Genomic DNA, 21,058 nt, shown 5'->3' on the forward strand with positions numbered 1-21,058 from the left:
CACGCACAAAAACCATGTGGGAACCAGAGGGTTAAATAGGGAATAAATAATAATGTAATTGAAACCAGGTGTGTACAATCAAGACAAAACAAATGGACAATGAAACGTAGATCGGTGGCGGCTAGAAAGTCGGTGACGTTGACCGCGGAACGCCGCCCGAACAAGGAGAGGCACCAACTTCGGCGGAAGTCGTGGGGGAAACAGAGGGTAATATACATTTAGTCTGATGAGGGAATGTGAACCAGGTGTGCGGGAAAACAAGACAAAACAAATGGAAAATGAAAGGTGGAGTGGCGATCGCTAGAAGACCGGTGACGTTGAGCGCCGAACGCTGCCCGAACAAGGAGAGGGACCGACTTCGGCGGAAGTCGTGACAGTATTGTGTGTAAAAAAAAAAAAAAAAGATTTAATCTATTTTAAATTCAGGCTTTAACACAACAAAATGTGGAATAAGTCAAGGGGTATGCACTTTCTGAAGGCACGGTATAACAGGATTGATTGTAATTTGGACATGTTATCACATCCCCTTCGTTCATCTCTATCTTTCTCTGTCATCCTCTATTCTCTCTAAATTCCATATTTTCTATTTCCTTTGTATAGCTCCCATTCCTTGACCAGGTTCACTGACAGTGACAGATTGATTAGGTAACCTCAGTGTATCATTCTCACTCAGTGACTGGCCCAGTGGATATAGAACTCATACAGCATGTGAGATCATTGCAGAGAGCCTGATATAGGCTACAGTTTGAGTTAGGGCCAACGTATGTGCTCTCTCTGAGCAAGTTTGAGCAGAATCTTTTGCACTTTATGTTCTCCAGCATTCTGTTATGAGAAATGAGTTCAGAGTGAAGTAAACCATTTCTCCCAATGATTGAGTGAATGACAGACTACGGCTGTTCTCCATCTGCAAGCAAGAGGATGACCTCTCAACAGTGTCACGTGGGACAGAAAGAGAGAGAGAGGCTATGACAATTTAAAAAACCGATGTTTTGCCCTAGTTATTGTCTTTAATTGGGACCCAGAGCTTTTCCAGCTCAGATCGTATGATCAGAAAAAACTCAAGCCCCTAAAGATGACTGAGGCTTAAAACTAGAGTTCACTGCCCTCAGTGACGGACTTACCATTAGGCAGAAAATGCAATTGCCTCAGGCCTCACATCATAAAGGGGGCTCGTGAGCTTGGCATAAGAAAAAAATACTATTAATACATTTGTAAAATAATTTCTCTGCTTGAGGTCCCCCAACCCCTCCTCCCACGACAAACGACCCGTTGTCATGGGCTGCTCAGCTCATCGCTTTCATAACCCTTGGTTCAATAGGTTGGTTCAGCAGCAGCAAAATCTTCAGGAAGCTTCAAATTCGGAAAGGACATGGGGAGGGAGGACATGGGGAGGGAGGATGGGGAGGGAGGACATGGGGAGGGAGGACATGGGGAGGGAGGGAGGACATGGGGAGGGAGGACATGGGGAGGGAGGGAGGGAGGACATGGGGAGGGAGGACATGGGGAGGGAGGGAGGGAGGACATGGGGAGGGAGGACATGGGGAGGGAGGGAGGGAGGACATGGGGAGGGAGGACATGGGGAGGGAGGGAGGACATGGGGAGGGAGGACATGGGGAGGGAGGGAGGGAGGGAGGACATGGGGAGGGAGGACATGGGGAGGGAGGGAGGACATGGGGAGGGAGGACATGGGGAGGGAGGGGGGGGGGGGTTTGCCTGGCCACTGTGTTAAAAAAATGAATTCATAGACCTGTTGTCTGAAAACTTCACGAAAATAATTAGCGTGCATCGATGTGGCCGGAAGCTGTGCTTTGTTATGATTCTGAACGGTTAGATCCAGTAGCTAGCAATAATGACAAGAACCTGCCATGCGGGGAATTGTAGGTTTCGTTTCAGCTAGTTTTATCTTGTTCTTGATATCATGTCTTGTTTTGAGGTGTTTTGGCTGATTTCATGTCAATGCTAATATGGCAACAAAATCCCTAGCTAGCTAACCAACAACGGTAACAATGTATTTAAGAGACAACAAGTGTTCATTGTGCAAATGTGTTTATGTTTTCAATAAACATTTTGACACTAAATCTAGTTTACATGTTGTCAACGATGTCAGCCAACCTCTAAGAAAAATGTCCTTAGTTAACGCATTTCTTTAGGAAAAAGACAGGTTCTGCTGTGGTGATAATTCCTGCATCGTCCAGACAGCATCAAATACGTGGGCAAATACGTGGCCTACATATAGTAAGACAGAGAGGCCCTGTTTCGCTCGCTCAAATGCTTTCTCCGGTGAGATACATGTCCTTTCAGCACCTTGCAAATTGATGAAATGTTGGCATGTGCACAGTGCACTGTTCGGATGCTGGATTTATTTTGGATGAACCGTGCAAACTTTTTGAAGTGATTTGTTTGACAATCAGATGAAAACATCATGACAGTTTGTGTTCATGGCACATTTAAAGGCAATACTTTTTTTACAGTTAAATTCCATCTTTACTATAAAACACATAAAAACATCAGTCACCCTGACTCTGCTGCACGTACGCACACAGAGAGAGGCATGGCATGGGGGGAGGGAGGTGATTTCATGCATAGTTTTGCTGTTCTTTGATAGTGGTCGTTGTCCATTGCCATTTGTTAATCATTGTGAGTTAGGGGTAGGCTGTTGCTACCCACGATGTCTTGGTTTTCACAAACAAAGAGGGCAAAAAAGATATACTCATGTTAATGTTTTACTGTATTCTTAGCATTGGGATTATATTCCTGAATTTATAAATCAGTAAATTAAATCCCAAATTGTCAATCGGCAATCACTCACTACATACTACTGTTCATAACGTTTTGAAAGCTCTCCTGTCATGCTGGAAGGCAGGATACTGTGTTTACCATTAGATCATAAGGCCCTCTGTGGGTGGAAAAGGAGAGCTGCATGCAAACTGACTATTCATTTATCCAAAAGTCAATGAATAGACTGCAAGGATGGTCGTAGACAGGAGAATATGAATATGACTTTGATTCCTGCATATCTCCCACCCCGCCACTCCCATTCCCCCATCCACACATTCCTTTTCCAGATTAGTACAGCAGCTGCCAGTTAGTTGTGGATTTTTCTATAACATAGAAAGCACTGTAATAGTGGACCATTCCTCTGATCCATCTAAGAGGTTTAAACACCTAATAAAGAGCATCATGATAATCAATAGGTATGCTCTGGCCAATGATTAGTGTTGCTGTAGCTGATCAGTGGAGAAACATTACAGGGTTGGAGTTAATTCCACAAATTAAATTATAATTACATTTCCTCTCTCCGGTAAATTCCATTTAATTCAACTCAAATACCAGATCAGTCTTTGAATTCAGAGATAATTAAATTCCTCTCAATTCAAATGTTAGGTAAATTCCAAGAATACAATTCCTAATTCAATATTATCCCCAACAATTCCACAAATTCCCTTAGGCTTTCAGGTGGATCATGTCACTGGAGTACTAAGCTAACATAGTGAATTGTTTTAAGATTATCATCCAATGGATCATTTAGCTATTTTATTTTGAATTTTAGGACTCCTTTAGGTATAAAAAGAAATCCCCAAAAGATATTTGATAAAATATTGAATTTGGCCTTTGCTACAATTGTCATGTCGTGTGTGTGTGTAGGTGGCAGGGAAGTCAGGCGGCAGGGAAGTCAGGCGCAGGAGAAACAAACTTGGTGTAACTGGAGTAGTTTAATAAAGTTAAAAACAAACTCCAAAAACCAAAGTACATAATAAAATAAACATGGGTACAATAACCCGTCGCGCACCAATCCAACAACACGAGCACATAACAACAAACAATCTCTGACAAGGACATGAGGGGAAACAAGAGGGTTAAATACACAACATGTAATAAATGGGATTGGAACCAGGTGTGTAGGAAGACAAGACAAAACCAATGGAAAATGAAAAAAGGATCAATGATGGCAGGAAGACCGGTGACGCCGACAAAGACATCATAAGGAATAACGTTTTAAAGTGTCTGTCCTATATCTAGGAGATATATGAACGCTCAGGAAATATATTAGTTTTTTTTTACACATATTTAACCTCTTATTTTAGTTGGCACAGAACTACCTCCATACTTCCACTCGTTTGTATAGGGTACCTTGAGATGAGTCCCATGACACTTGTGGGAGTCAAAACGGAGAACACCATTGTCTTTGTGAGAGTCTCTCCTTTCCATAATAGGTTGTGGCCGAAACCGTTCGGACGCTAAAGACATCTTTGTGGCATGACCGATTTTCGGGATGTCTCGTGGTCTGACAAACAAACACCACTGTAGCTTGGCCACCTTCCACCGCAGATGGGAAAGTCCGACATAGGCGGATGCAGTGAATTGAGACAGCCCATGCAACAACGGATTTTGATGTTATTGTTTTATTATGGTACTTAAATTGACGGAAGGCGTCGCTAGTCGCTAGTGTCAAACGCATGCTCTTTGGCAATTTCGACATGTAAAAGCCAGCACTGTAGTATTTTCCAACCCAACCCTGGCACCATCTTATATCAGCCCCTTGTGCTGAGGGGTGGAAATATTTGAGGTGTGTTCGTTAAAAATGTGTGCCAGTGTGCCTATTTCAAAATTCATTAAAAGCTGGTATTTTATTATTATCATTGTTGTTATTTAAAGCTGGTCTTAGCGATAATGCAATTGGTTATGCCATCGATTGGTTATGGCATCACACAGCCCAGCCTAACTAGCCTAATCACCTAGCCTAATTAGTAACCTATAACCTATCATGTTTATTGCAATATCAGAGCAGCAAAACAGTCAACAGACATTCAAGTAGATTTTTTTATTTATATTGTAAATTATTTTGTCCATACAGCTTCTGTGAAAAGTTTGGACTCATAAGGCCTAAATGCGATGTACATTGAATGAAAGGTGTCAGTGACTGCAGGGAGTCTGTTTTGGAACATCAAGTTATTACAATAGAATAGACTGGTTACTGTTTATCCTTTAGAATACTTTCATCTGTTGGACCTAACTGTCAAATCAATTGTAGGTTAGGCTATTTCCCTGCTCGTTTGTTTACCTTTCACGTGGCAAAGTCACTAACAGGCCATATCAACAATGATGGTAGGCTAATCTTATTATAAAGTTTGGGTAATCTGTAATTGTACATGTCTCGAACATGCAGTGCATTCTCAATATGCAAATTCAATGTGTGTAGAGGATTTTTTCCATGTTAAAGCTAATAAAAAAAACACGACATTGGCTACATGATATTGGCTACATTTTTGTTTACAGTATTTTGTGTAGATCGTTGACAAAAAAAAGACAAAACAATTTTAATCCCGCTTTGTAACACAAGAAAATATGAAAAAGGTAAAGGGGTATGAATACATTCTGAAGGCTCTGTATGTAACCGTTGTGAAATGGCTAGCTAGTTAGCGACGCGCGCTAGTTGCGTTTCAATCGGTGACATCACTCACTCTGAGACCCTGAAGTAGTTGTTTCCCTTGCTCTGCAAGTGGAGCGATAGGTAACCATGCTTCACAGGTGACTGTTGTCGTGGTGTGAAAAGGGTCCCTGGTTCGAGCCCATTTTGGAACAATGCGGAGGGCTCCGTATAGCTCCGTATAGACATGATTGGTTGATGGTAGGTGGGAGCGGGAGGTCCAGTATAAACACAAACTCACACCCTTGACAACTTCCTTCACAACTGTTCTGCGCTGCTCCGTGAAGAGCAAGAAATATGAATGCCCTGACTTATGCAGAGGCCGTATCCCCATAAATGCTGCACGCCCTATGCAGATGTCGGATTTGACCATGTAGCACCTTTAAAGGTCATGTTGTCCAAAAATCAGGAAGTCACGCTCTGGCTCCTGTTGCCAGGTCTGACTAATTAATGCTATGCTGCTTCCTTCTTTAGGCCGACCGGATATGACAGGCCTATTATGGTCATCTAGAGTCAAAGATCATTTACAAAACTGTCAAAGATCAAACAAAACCTTCCCAAATATGTACCAAGACGTCGTGCCATTGTCTTACAAATCCATGTCGCACTGCTCTCTTTTCTTTACACATGTCAGTCCTATGGTGTTGAAGATTTTTGGGAAGAATCCTTTATAAAACCTGGGTTTGCACCGCTACGGCACACACCGACACTCTTCCCAAGGAGCAAGCAGCTACTGAAGAAGACACCAAACCAGCTCCATCATGCCTGTGAAACATCTGCTCTGATCTTGGGGATGTCCATGATCTCAAATGCTTCACCCGTCCATGCATTCTGAAACGTGATCTGGTAAGTCTCACTGATCTCTGATTCCTTTCAACAAACATTTCCGTGTACGTTTTCCGGTCTCTGTCATGATAGCATCTTGAGTAGTTTGGAATTGTGTTACTAACTAAGATGAGGGTGATCATGCTGTTGGGAAATCAATTAGAAACTAACAGGACAGTAAATCGTTTTTTGTTTTTTAGATTTCAAACGAATATAGTCAGGTTACTGCAGCAGTTGTATATCTATCTATATAGCATGTCATAAATTAAATTAGTCCTAGTGATGCCAAAATCTGTATGTGTCTGTCTGTATGTCTGTCACTCACACTCTAAGTCTTGCTCTGTGTCTTTTTATTAACCTGCCTGTCTTTCTTGTCTCTTGTCTTTCTCCAGGCTGTTTGGGCAGCCATGTGCTGAGGTCAACAAGGCTCTGGTGAGTCAGAGTAAAGCCTGGAGCCGCATGGCCGGCTGAGGAAAGAACCCTGCTTCTGTATACATCACACTTAACTTCACTGTGGAAGATCAGTTTTCGTAACAACGTTTTTTTTTTTATTGAAATAGAGAGTGCTCTGACTGATATGACAAAGGAGCTTTCTCCAAAACGTGAATCTGTTTTATCACCTCAGACACTTTGTCATTTCTTTCCTTGCTAGTGGTGTAGGCATAGTAAAGGTTAATATATGCACCAACTGGTGCAGTTTATAACAATTTAAAACACTGTACTGTAGCATTACAAGACAGGTAATACACACTTAAACATTGCTGGTCTTTCTCTTTCCCTGTTCTAGCTGACATCAGCCTCTGTAGCAGAGATAACATCCAACCACACGTCTCCAGATAACCCCCAGGTTGAGAACCTTAGCTTTACCATGCCCTCTATCAAAGTAGCTATGGGCTGCTAGGTGTCGGTGAGTCAGACAATTGTAGTTCATTCAATGTAAAAGGAAAACTATCACATCATCAACAGCAGCCACCATTTTTATTCTAAACAAGACAAATCTTGGCTCATCATAATACCGCAGATGTAACAGTGTAGGTTCCGTCCATCTCTTCGCCCTAACCTGGGCTCTGTTGACACTGGCTCTTACAAACCATTTTAATATGATATATATTTCTTCTTATTAATGGATTAAAAAACAGTTATTAGTGCTTTTTGTTGTGATTTTCAACAGGGTTCATCAAAAACTCTCTTGGTTCAGTCTTCTGGACAATGGAACCAACTACTGCAACCTCTACAACCTGCTGCAGGGTAAGACCTAGTTTTCTATTGTAGAGTAGTTCTCTACAATATTATTACATGTCACACTGCTCATGAAGTCTTATAACTGGTACCGGGTCCGACGAGTTTGGGGGGTACCTCCCCCCACAATTTTTGGGGTCAGAAAATAGAAAGTGACATATCATTTGATAGCTACAGCCCTTGTCTTTTTGGAAATCAAACTCAAATCTTACTGCAGGCAACGTCATAAGAATATTCCTGTAAGCCCAAAAATTACATTGCACAAGCCCTGCACATTTAAAATGGCTGTGTTCCTATGGGAATTTGTCCATGCTTAGAGTGTCACAATTAGGTAAAAATCATTTTGGAACAGTAATTGGTGACATATTTTTCCCCCAACATTTAAACATTGTGGGGCCTGCTGTATCTCAGACTCTGTAATTGTCACATTGTTTCTGACACTTTTATCCACATTTCTTACCTTTCTAACAGTATGTAGCATGTGTTTGTAGGGCTTAGAGTTTTGAAACCTAAATATACTTTAGAGGGTAGTATACAATATTATGCATTGCTTAGAAAATGCCACCAGAGGGCATCAGAGTTTAACAGGTTAAGTATTTTCATGTCTGTTTCCTGTCTTTACAGGAAGTGGACTCCTCTTTGTTCCAGGCTATGTTGAGATTTAAAAATATATATATATTAAATTAACTAGGCAAGTCAGTTAAGAACAAATTCTTATTTACAATGACTGCCTAAGCGGGGACCGAGAGACTGAAAAACAGCTTCTATCTTAAGGCCATCAGACTGTTAAACAGCCATCACTAACATTGAGTGGCTGCTGCCAACATACTGACTCATCTCTAGCCACTTTAATAATGAAAAATGTATGTAATAAATGTATCACTAGCCACTTTAAACAATGCCACTTTATATAATGTTTACATACCATACATTACTCATCTCATATGTATATACTGTACTCTATACCATCTACTACATCTTGCATATGCCGTTCGGCCATCACTCATTTATATATTTATATGTACATATTCTTATTCATTTCTTTACACTTGTGTGTATAAGGTAGTTGTTGTGGAATTGTTAGATTACTTGTTAGATATTACTGCATGGTCGGAACTAGAAGCACAAGCATTTCGCTACACTCACATTAACATCTGCATGTGACAAATAAAATGTGATTTGATTTACCCTGGCGACACTGGGCCAATTGTGCACCGCCCTGTGGGACTTCCAATCATGACCAGATGTGATTCAGCCTGGATTTGAACCAGGGACTGTAGTGACCCTTCTTGCACTGAGATGCAGTGCCTTAGACCGCTGCGCCACTCGATTGGTCCAATGATTGGTCCTGTCTTGGATACTCAAACCAGTAAATGTTTGACCAATGACATTGTGGGGCTGACATGTACCTGATAATTGTCTGTTGAGAAAGAGAGATGGGCAATTTGGATATTTTGTGAATAAGTATTTAACATTTTCCTCAAAGCAATACAATAGAATCTTTTTATCAGGAAAGCTATATTAACCTACTATGTATTGTACCATAATTATTTCATAAAATACTGTAGATTTATCAGACAGTTTCATCCTGAATGATTCTCTGATGGACCTTAGATAGCTGTAGATCCCTACAGAAAGTTTATTTTACTGATCCACCTCCCTGAAGTGGTCAGGATATTCTCCATTCATACATAAAGTAGACAATCATTCACAAATTGGATGATATGCCAATTGAGGAGTCCGCATGTCTCACCTGGTATGACCATTTCCATGTAGTATTATCATGCACTATGTTGTGTGGTCAAGGGAAGAAACATCTGTGACATTAATAATGTGTCCCATGCAGAACAATAATTAATTGTTTCTGTGAGAATGTTATTATCCTTTTATAAGTCTCTGTCCCATGATGCATGTCAAATTACCCCAGCCTTTCTGGGAAGCTCAGGTTGAGAGCTTCAAGTTCCTTGGTGTCCACATCACCAATGAACTGTCATGGTCCAAACACACCAAGACAGTCGTGAAGAGGGCATGACAATGACTATTCCCCCTCAGAAGACTGAAGATTTGGCATGGGCCTTCTGATCCTCAAAAAGTTCTACAGCTGCACCATCGAGAGCATCCCCGCCTGGTATGGCAACTGCACGGCCTCCGACCGCAAGGCACTACAGAGGGTAGTGCATACGGCCCAGTAAGTCACTGGGGCCAAGGTTCCTGCCATCCAGGACCTATATACCAGTCGGTGTCAGAGGAAGGCCCTACAAATTGTCAAAGACTCCAGCCACCCTAGTCATAGACTGTTCTCTCTGCTACCGCACAGCAAGCTGTACCGGAGCACCAAGTCTAGGTCTAAAAGGCTTCTTAAAAGCGTCTACCCCCAAGCCATAATACTCCAGAACAACTGACTAAATGGCTACCCTACATGCACATACTAGCTGAATCACCTCGACTAACCTGTGCCCCCACACATTGACTCTGTACCGGTACCCCCTGTATATAGCCTCGTTACTGTTTTTTATTGTTGCTCTTTAATTATTATTATTTTATTTTTTTCTTCTTTGTATTTATTTATTGTTTACTTTATTTAGTAAATACTTTATTAACACTTTTTTCTTAAAACTACATTGTTGGCTAAGGGCTTGTAAGTGAGCATTTCACTGTAAGGTGAAATACCTGTTGTATTTGGCGCATGTGACAAACACAATTTGATTTGATTTGATTAATCTGCTACCTGACACTGTTAATCAAAGATGAGGTACCTACCGTGGAGCTGCAGTACTACTGTAACTCTCCTGGATAATACATATTTCAAACCATCTTTGACTTTATCTTCATTAGCATATGTTTTTTCTGTAATCATCCCATCACACCTCACACTGCTTTCACAGTGTATTTTTGTTTTGTCGAACGTCATTAATTGTCGAAGACAAAACAGATGGATATGAATATATGGGTCTGTGCTGTGGGAGTGTGCGCCCCCCTTCTCTCTCTCTCTCTCTCTTTCTATCTCTCTCTCTCCAAAAATGTCACGTCTCTTGTATCGACTGCTGTGTAATGGCCTCTTCCAACTTCCATTAATGGCACTCCAAATGATCCCTAATGGCTTAATAGCATGTGTCAAAGCAGCAGAGAGAGAGGCACTCAAGAGCCTGGTAAAGGCAACACTTATCTACTTCCAGAGGACAGACAGAGCTGGTTACTATGCCAGACAGTTTTAACATTTAATGCTCCTGGTTTTTATGACGTTCCCTTTTGCCCTTACTGGAGAAGATCTCATGTTAGTTGACTATACAATTATAGGGTTTTGGCTTGTTATGGCATTGATGCTGATCCTTTGTACACACAGATGGAATTCTCTATACAACCCAAACTGATTTAATGGCAAAGCCTTTTTTTTAAGCGTATTCATCCTTTTGGTTTAGCCTTTTTTCTCATTTTCTCTTTTGATCTCTTTGCTTTCAAACTTCAATCATCACTTCTGTTGGCGATGATACTACTACCACTGTATTTCATTTTCTTAGAATTAAACACTTAAAAGGAAAATAACATTTACATGAATGGCGTGACTGTAATGTACAATGACAAAAACAACCAACAACAAACAAAGCATGAGGATGCCCAAAAAAGCTGCACTGCATTTTAAAATCCACTTTATTGACAGACTTTATCTTGCCCTCAGAACAGTGCAACGAGACTGAGGTGCTGATGAGCACAGAGGAATAAATACAGCAATGCAGTACTGACTGAACAGAACTAGCCTGACTGGCTCTGCTTCAGAGTTGGGTTCCATTTCAATTCAATTCAGTCAATTCAGGAAGTACACCAACTGAATTCCAAATCCTCGTTAGGGAAAATTTGAATTTCAGCATACTTCACGAATTGACATGGAATACTAAGCTACTAAGCCATATGGAATTGTTTTAAGAAAGTCATACCAAACATAATTTTGCTATTTGATTTTAAGACCCCTTGTATAAATAATATATATATATATTTTTTTATGACCATTTTTATTTGGTCTTACTGCTATTAGCCTATCCAAACGCATTGAATAACAGATTCACATTGAACAACCGAGTCCCCCCCAAAAATCTAAAGGAAGTTTGTTCTGAAGTGTCTGTCTGATATCTGAGAGATATAAAAAAGATCAGATAACATTTGTTATTTTTTTGTTATGTATTTAATCCCTATTTTTGGCACTAAAGTCTCCAGATACACTTCCATTTATTTTTTCGAACTGGTACCTGGGGACCTTCAGACGAGTCTTGTGAGGCCTGTGGGCGTCCTAGAGCAACTACCGACATGTACCTGTTCGTGAGAGTCTCACATTTCCATAGAGTTTTGTAGGCCAAACTGTTCGATGTTACAGACGATTTTGTGAGAAGACCGATTTTCGAGATGTCTCATGGTCTTCCAAAAACCGCTCTAGCTCTGTTACCTTTCAGCGCAGATGCGGAAGTGCGACATTTCTGCGGGGGAGCGGACATCGACTCTAGATTAAATGATCCATGGAGAACAACAATGAAAAATGTATGGCTTGATAAGAACCGTTTAGTTCTATGATTTCTAAGGGTTACAATTCAGTGTCTAGTGAAAGTCTACACACCCCTAGCAGTTTTCACATCACCGATCTACACAACCAACTGCACATTTTCAAAGTGAAAGAAATTGTATAGAACATTTCTCAATGTCAATTTTTAAGGCAGCGATTCCAAAAGCAGGGGTCGCGACGAACTCTGGCCTCTTTCTAGAGCTCCGACTATCCGACCTGAAGATCACTGACGTCATGATTTCACCTCATATTTTTCGGAGTTCTTATGCCGCGTTCAAAACAACTGGGAACTCAGAAAAATACAAGGTCAAATCATGACGTCAATGATCTTCAGGTCAGAAAGTCGGAGCTTTAGAAAGAGGCCTGAGTTCCCGAGTTGGAATTCCGAGTTGGATGACCCTTCAAATCATTTTCTCCCAGTCGGAGCTCGTTTTTTTCAGAGTTCTCAGTTGTTTTGAAAGCACAGGTCGGAAGTCTGAGATTTCTCAGTTCCCAGTTGTTTTGAACGTGGGAACAGTTGTCTTGAAAGCACCATAAATCTCATGGTACCCTTCGCCAGCTCATATCTGTGTGAAGCTGGATTCAGTGCTCTCATCTGCATTAAAACCAATTATCGATCCAGGTTGGAAGTGACCGCAGAGATGAGGTGTGCACTGTCGACCACGCCCCCTGACTTTAAGAACCTCCGACGCAACATGAATCAAGCACTCCCATCTCATTAGTGGATATCAGATATCAAAATGGTGTTGTGGGGCAAAAATGTTTGGGAATCTCTTTTTTAGGGCAACATACACTGAGTGTACAAAACATTAAGGACAGCTTCCAATTCACCGGGGCATGGACACTACAAGGTGTCGAAAGCATTCAGGGATGCTGGCCCATGTTGACTCCAATGCTTCCCACAGTTGTGTCAAATTGGCTGGATGTCCTTTGGGTGGTGGACAATTCTTGATACACATGGGAAACTTTTGAGTGTGTAAAACCCAGCAGCGTTGCTGTTCTTGACACAAATCAGTGCGCCTGGCACCTACTACCATGCCCCATTCAAAGGCTCTTTAGTCTTAACCCTCTGAATGGCACACATACACAATCCATGTCTCAATTGTCTCAAGGCTTAAAAATCATTCTTTAACCTGTCTCCTCCACTTCGTCTACACTGATTGAAGGGAATTCAACAAGTGACATCAATAAAGGATCATAGCTTTCACCTGGTCAGTCTATGACATGGATAGAGCAGGTGTCCTTAATGTTTTGTATATCCATTGTTTTTGTAAAAATGGCTCAAACTCAGTCAATTTCGTTTGAAATGATTGATGTATAGAAACATTCAAACCTTGTCTCTGTTTTTCAAGAACATTTAAGTCAGGACTGAGACTGGACCACTAAGGAACACTAACACGTCTTCAAAAGCCATTCTGGAGTGTATTTTGCCTTAAAACGTGTTTTATTTGTCCCACTGAAAAATACAATTATATCGCAGTGTTAGGTCTTCAGAGGACTGAGGCAGGTTTTCCTCAACATTTTTACATTGACTTTGTTCCTTTCATATTTTTGGGATCTGGACCAACTCCCCAGTTCTTGCCGGTGACATGCATACCCATAACATATTGCCCCCACAATACTTGGAAATACACTTTTTCACTCTGTGATGTGTTGGATTTGCCCCAAACCTTCCTTTTTAAAAAAAAATCGAGGCCAAAAGTTTATTTCTTTGCCATGTTCTTTCACTGTGGAGTAGATTGTGTACACCAAAAAAATCCCAATTTAATCTCTTTAGATGGAAATTTAAGGCACAAAATGTTAACTTTTACAAGGTTGTGTAGATTTTCACAAGGGTGTGTAGATTTTCACAAGGCACTGTATGGTATTTATATAGCTGTTGATATGGGAGTTCAATATCCTGATTCTATCAAATATTTTTAAGTAAAAACAAAAAAGAAGTACCACAAATGTGCACAACTCAAATCCCTAAAAATGAAAAGAATAACGTTTTTTTCACGTTCACCGAGTCATCTCACACACGTCGAGAGGAACGTGACATCACACAACCACATTGATTTTAATATCATGGAGGGCAACCATGGGCAATTCAGAGACAATATACTGTAACATGTTTCTTGGGACCTACTGTATATTGTATTCACATTGACTGAACCTACTGTATATGTCTTCAGATCACAGCCAGGATTTTGCCACTTTTTCTTTAACTTTTTTTTTATCACACCATGTAAAAGAATACATGAAAAACCAACCGCTGTCACTGCCAGTCAGAAGAACAACATGTCAAAAGATGTTAAGAAATGGATACAGTAAACCCCACTACCACCATCTTCATACAGATTTGTGGAGCCTACATACAGTAGATATGTTAATGCACACACACACACACACACACACACACACACACACACACACACACACACACACACACACACACACACAAAGAAACATAAAAAAAAGTAAGCTATGATTAAGGCAGTCTCCAAAATATTGCAGAGATGGTTTTGGCCCCTGTGTTAGAGACAGACTGCCACAACAGTCTTATTCAGTTCTCAGCTCTGTTCCTAGCTGCTGCTGCTTCCCATAGACCACAGACAGACAGAGAGCACACCAGACCAGACGGATGGTCATGAGCAGATATGGAAAAGACATGGCCAAAGAAAACGTAAGCGTGATGTCATGATGACGTTAGATTAGAATTAAACATCCCAACAAAGAATCCCGGAGTCGTAATCCTCACAAGGAAGGGAAGATAGGTCAAAGGTCATATTTGGTTTGGGTATCAGACAGTCCACCTCACAAGTACTAATATTTGAAAGAGAATGAAATCAAAAAGCACAGAGTCTGGGCAACTTGAACTTTACTAGGACATGAAAATAAAAAGTAGTAGCCTATTACTAAATGGTCCACTGTAGTTAGTAAGGGCTTGTTAGGGGCGTGCAGAGACAGAGATAGACATAGGTCCCACACAGCTTTCCTTTTTCTCCAATAACTACTGAGTGTACCCAATGATAGAGTCAAGAGTTAAATCAGACACATCTTCGTTGGAATTGGCAGCCACAGTCCATCATAGTCTTGAATGAAGACGGCTAGCTTCGCTCCACCTTGCATGTCACAAAGAGGGCAAAGCACAGTTTCGAACATGTTAGGCGGACTCCTCTACTGTACTGCACATACTGTCCATCCACAGAGGGGGTTAGTTTAACAACTAGAGAGCACAGTCCCTAGTGGAAGTTCCCATACACCTCCCCTACAGTTCCAGTCCCCTCTTAGGTTCAGCTCAGACCCACTCCTGCATGGAGCGCTTGCAGTACAGTATGTGTCTCTGCGTGCTCTTCCTCCTGAACTGGAACACGGTGTAGAGCAGGACCATCATGCACAGCGCCAGGACGCAGGGGATGGCGATGGCCACAGCATTCTCTGTGCCCCCCGTGCTGTCCAACTTGATGACGACGTCCACGTCACCGTTGCTGCTGTCGGAGTGGCGCTCCTCCACCTCTGGGGGGCTCCAGTCCCAGTCGGGGTCGGCCGGCAGGCCGTCGCAGCCCATGAAGTCCCTCAGGACGGAGCGGGGGTAGCCCGGCTCCACACGCAACCGCTGGTTGTTGAACTTCCAGTACTCCTTCCCCTTGTAGAAGTAGGTGAATCCTGTTCACAGGAGAGGAAACTCAACATTTAAACATTCGTACAAGTTAATAAAATGACTTGTGCCAAAAAGTTTATCCTAAAATGTACATTTTCTAGTTTTAGAACACCATCAAAAATGTCCTGTACTGAGAAGCAAGGCATAAATAGGCTATATAGAACAAAGAGGCCAATTTGAGTCATTAGAAAGAGATGTGATGCAGAGATAGAGGACGATATAGAGGGAGGAATGGATGGCCTACCGTTGGCCTTGTCCACAAACGCCCCCTGAGGGGAGTCAGGGATGCCCTTCCAAACCGTGATGGGTTTGGGGTAACCAGGGTCCATGTTCCTCATGTCTTCATTGTACCTCCAGTATCTAAAACCAGGTACGAATGAAACAGTGCAGTCAATATCCATAAACGCAGATTAGGATCATCATTTGAGCCAGTTTACTAAAGCAGGGAAATAATCCTGCAGCAATAGGAAATTAGAATTATTATGTGGATTATAATTAATTACATTTTTATAAGGGTTGATACATTTTTTGTTAGGGCAACTTAAGTCGGACATTTCAAAGTGGAAATTCCAAACTTTAGAAGCTTTTTTTAAAACCCAAATACACTACAAGTTTGCATTTCCTGCACACACACACACACACACACCACACACACACACACTAATCTCATGATTTTCTACACGCACACACAACTTTTAAGGCTCAAGATAATGTTATGCTGTCATACACAGAGGGACGATGGCGTGGTCTTAAAGAACAACTGCGGAATGATGACAGCATCATGACAAATCATTTGATCTGCCCTCGCAACAGGGTCAGCGCCTCACATGATTTAATATACCATGACAGCTTCACAAAATATTTGAGTCATATCGGTAAACACCATGTACTAAGAATAGCATCTTATCCTCTTGCAGTCCACATACATAGATGGTCTCCTTAGCAGACAAGTCCCTCAACATTCGTGCCAATATCAGTCAATTCTATATCAGCTAGCCTGTATCATTGTCATTGATAAAAACTAATACAGTATAACATACAACCTAATTCACAATCTAACAAATCTAATGTAAATAGATGGTCAGATGGTCTCAAAGCCTCAATAATATGCAGGCCCCTTGTCATCAATGCCTGCCAGTCAATTCTGTCATCAGCTGCAATCTATCGTCACTATGAATAAAAACCAATGTGGTGTCATGGAGACATGAGAAGGTTAAACTGACCTGTCTCCCTTGAAGAAGTATGTCTTGGCCACGTCCTCCCACCACACAGCGGTCTCTATACTCTGGGTGGGCATCCCGCTCCCAAACAGAGAGATATCCTGAGGGTAGGTGGGCTGCAGAGTAGTGTCCTTGAACACCCAGAAGCGGTTCCCTAAAAAGAAAAATAGACACAAATGGATCAGTGGTCATAATTATCCAGTAATCACAAACAGAGCCTGGGTCCAAACATTATGTTTTACACTGTTGCTATGTAACACTGTGAGCAGTACTGGCGCTATTGTGACTTTTAATTCATTCCAATAATGAGGGCTTATTACACTGGCGTACCGGACACCCCCGCAGCCCCTGCAAGGCGGAGGGCCCACACCTCTGGGGGCCCATCCGCATGTCCTCTATGTCTATTTTATTTACTTATTTACATTTTTTTACAGTAACCCTCCAAAAAGTAATTTATAAACCTTTTTCATTTCCATACGTACTAGGAAGCTAAGTGTGTTTCTTGGGCTTCAGGAATGTGTCTCAAGTGCCTCAAGCCTTGAAAAAAAGAAACTGATTGAAAGAAACGGGATATCAGTGAACAAAGGCCGTGGTCAAGGCTACGACGGCGCTAGTGCAATGAGTGGAGCTTCCTCAGGTGTTCAAACGCGCATATCAGACCGAGAGAGTTTTTGTTCAGAGAACGATCTCTCCGCAGAAGCGACAGTTACAGGGATGGGTAAAAACAGCTTGATTGCCGTAGCAACATCAGGGAAACTGGGCAGAAGGGAGTGGTGCTTTAAATACAGTAGTTCTGTAACATCTTTAATTAAACCTCTCATTCTTCTTAATTGCCGGCCTCAACACGTTAAGGAAAGAGATGAACTGTATAGGAAGCTCTGGGGACAGGTCGTCTGGATACTGGACAGTCAATACATTTGGCATTAATAGATTGGTTTTACGCACAACAACTTTCTATCAAAGCTGGGAGAAAGCGTGAGGACAGCTCATGTCATGCATGTTCAGGTAGGCTATACAGGACCGTTGTATATTCCCAAAAAATCAATTGGGAGCTGATTAGTATGCTGCTGCATCAAAAATGTATTTTACAATCTGCAATGTTTGAATGTCCTACTTTAATTACCGAACAAGTAATTACATTATTGCCGCCAGCCGGCAGACACTATGTATAGCTTCGTGAAATGTTAGGATTAACATGAGAAAAGGACGACTAAATAGGCCTAGTAAGAAACATTTATCCAACCCATTAGCTAAAGCAAAGCTACAGGCTACATGCCCTGGCATCATCGATTCTATAAGCAGCCAAATAGACATGAAGAGGGGGGGGGCACTGCATTACGCCAGTGACTTATTTGCATAGTTCAGGAAGAAGTAAAGAGCTACTATAGTGTTGTGAGATTATTTAAGAGCTTTTGAAAACTAGTGTAATTATAATGAGTACAATAAGGGGCTACTGAAGTGTTGTTTTATTGTGAACGCAGTACAATAAGGGGCTACTGAAGTGTTGTTTTATTGTGAACGCAGTACAATAAGGGGCTACTGAAGTGTTGTTTTATTGTGAACGCAGTACAATAAGGGGCTACTGAAGTGTTGTTTTATTGTGAACGCAGTACAATAAGGGGCTACTGAAGTGTTGTTTGATTGTGAACGCAGTACAATAAGGGGCTACTAAAGTGTTGTTTGATTGTGAACGCAGTACAATAAGGGGCTACTAAAGTGTTGTTTGATTGTGAACGCAGTACAATAAGGGGCTACTAAAGTGTTGTTTGATTGTGAACGCAGTACAATAAGGGGCTACTAAAGTGTTGTTTGATTGTGAACGCAGTACAATAAGGGGCTACTGAAGTGTTGGGAGCCCAGTCCAGTAAGTAGCTCCTTCACGAGGTAATAAATAAAGCATGATGCTCTGTGATCCTGCTGGGTGACAGATGTCATGTTAATCTGCCTGATGGAGGGATGCAGGAGGGGCTGAACTCTCACCTGTTATCATACAGTACAAAATGGATGCTATTTAGAACATATTTCTAATTGCATTGGCATTCTCTTGTACTTATTAATATGACATTGTGATGACCACAAACTGCTTTGCTCTGTCTTTTTCTCTCAATTGCTCTCCTCAAACTACACTTCAAATGTAATGCTACCTTCTGCTGATACAAGAGTAAAATAAGCTCCCTTTCATCTCCGCCATCTCTCTCCCATCCTCTCCTTTTTTCCTCTCCTCCATCTCTCATTCCTCTCTTTCTCTCACCTTTGAAGAAGACAAACTTCCCTTCGCTGTTTTCATAGACGGCGTCGATCTTGGCAGGCAGGCCTTTCCAGAAGTAGTTGATCTGCATGGGGTAGCCAGGGACCACCGAGTTGTCCCTCACCCTCCAGAACCACTGGTCCTACACACGGTGCAGACAACAACACATGATCGTCATCTCCTTCTCTGTGGTGGCATAAACCCAAACTCTGAAACCTGCTTCGTCGCATTCCCTAAAACCAGCAGTGATTGATTCCACTGAAAGCCTTCAGTGAACACTTCCACCTCCTTATGTAAACATATCTTTTAACATCTCTCCATCCAAAGTCAGGGGACATGGTCAACAGTGGAAGTGTAATAATAACCATAAAATCTAGCGGTCAAACAGAGAAATGGTTCCAATAATTTTCCCACCATTCATTTTCCCCATAGGAAATGTTAGAAGCACTTACAATAAGGATTGTGTTTCGTGTAGGCTTACCCGGCATGACGTTTTGGTAACCGTGTAAATCTCTTTCGGACAAGGGGACTTTTATCAATGTAGTAGGTTTTATTTACTCTCAAATTCGAAAACGCTAGTTAGCATTGCTAACAGGTATTGTGTCAATTTAAAACTTACAAGACAGTTCACAGAATTTCCAATTTAAAGAAATTTTGAATTTTTGAAAATAATTTAAAATCTGTGTTTATCAAAGATAGGTGATAGTGAGAGCACTGGGTGGAGTCCTTACCTTTTTTTAAAAATAAAAGCAAAATTAGTGCTGTATTTACATCCCTTCAAAACAAACCTTTGTGAACGGCTGTGTTAATCATTTCAAGTAGCAGTGGACCTAATTGGTTCCCCAAAAAATGATAGACCTCAGGAGAAATACCGTCACAACCAGGTGATTTGTCTTTATTCATGTTATCCAATGCTCTTTTGCGGTCATGGAGAGAGATGTGGGCTCCCAGGAAGCTGGCTTCTTCAGTTGAAAAAAGATGAGTTCTTATAGCTTTTAAAAATGATTCAATCTGGCTTTGTGTGGACAAATCAGAGGTGTACAATTATTTTATAGAAACGGGAAGTAATTAGTAATTCACCTGATTAAGATTCAATAGTTGCAATATCCGCTAATCGATCATTACTACAAAGCTCGTTAGACAGACGACTGGATGGATTACTATGGAAGTAAAGGTTGAGTCTAACTTGATGGATGTCAAATTCTGCTCTCTGTCTTAAAAATAGATTTAGATCTGTCTTGACTTTGAAAAGAGTAGTCGCTACCTAGTCTGATAAAGGTGTTTGTTGAAAACACTCTAACGTCGTTAACAACTTTTCCAATTCTGATATCTTCTTTTATTGTGATTTATTCAGCCCAGATGCAAATGCAGTTGCATTGTTTTTAATAAAACCTTGACATCCCATAAAATCTGATGATCATCAATTTAATTTTTGTTAATCATTATCAATTAAATTAATTCAGTTTCAAATTGTTCACAGAAAGTATGATTTTGTAGTAAGGAAACATTAAAGCGCCATCTTGTGGTTCTTTTAGGAGATTCTGGCATTTGTATCTGGCAATAGTAAGCATGATGATCAGATATGCTCATATGTCCAATTTCTATTCTCATGATTTAAGAAAATAGAGGAATAGATATTAGCACAAAGTCAATACGGGAGAATGTTTTGTGCCTGTTTTAATAGAAAGTGTACTCTTTTGCTTTAGGGTTATGAGCTAGTCAGGCATCAATGAGGTTGTAATCAGAGAGTATGTGTTGGAGAGCCTTGGCTGCCTGTGGATTGTAGTTTGTCTTATTAGATTTGTCCCGCATGTCAAAAATGGCATTCATGTTTGTCCCAATAACCAGTTGGAATTCCCTTAATTCTAATAATATGCTGCTCAGAGAATCAAAAAACATAGGATCA

At 41.1% G+C, this 21,058-nt stretch overlaps 1 protein-coding gene and 1 long non-coding RNA gene across 5 annotated transcripts in view; one reads left to right on the forward strand and one right to left on the reverse strand.

Annotated features, from left to right (window-relative positions):
• Positions 1–5,777: 5,777 nt before the first annotated feature.
• LOC115169553 (uncharacterized) lies at positions 5,778–7,189 on the forward strand. Its single transcript, XR_003870882.1, has 3 exons — positions 5,778–6,274; positions 6,646–6,685; positions 7,041–7,189. It is a non-coding gene; the product is annotated as an uncharacterized LOC115169553 (long non-coding RNA).
• A 6,277-nt stretch (positions 7,190–13,466) lies between these two features.
• Positions 13,467–21,058, reverse strand: part of LOC115169554 (matrix metalloproteinase-16) — a 43,391-nt gene continuing 35,799 nt past the window's right edge. For all 4 annotated transcript variants that reach the window (XM_029725279.1, XM_029725278.1, XM_029725276.1 and 1 more), the window contains 4 exons: positions 19,156–19,294; positions 16,908–17,058; positions 15,929–16,044; positions 13,467–15,689 (listed from right to left, as the gene is read on the reverse strand). In XM_029725279.1, coding sequence (XP_029581139.1) covers positions 15,322–15,689; positions 15,929–16,044; positions 16,908–17,058; positions 19,156–19,294 — 774 coding nt within the window. In that variant the 3' untranslated portion in view covers positions 13,467–15,321. The remainder of the gene's footprint in view (positions 15,690–15,928; positions 16,045–16,907; positions 17,059–19,155; positions 19,295–21,058) is intronic.

Source organism: Salmo trutta, chromosome 31 (assembly GCF_901001165.1).
Source record: "Salmo trutta chromosome 31, fSalTru1.1, whole genome shotgun sequence".
In the NCBI taxonomy this organism is placed as follows: Eukaryota; Metazoa; Chordata; class Actinopteri; order Salmoniformes; family Salmonidae; genus Salmo; species Salmo trutta.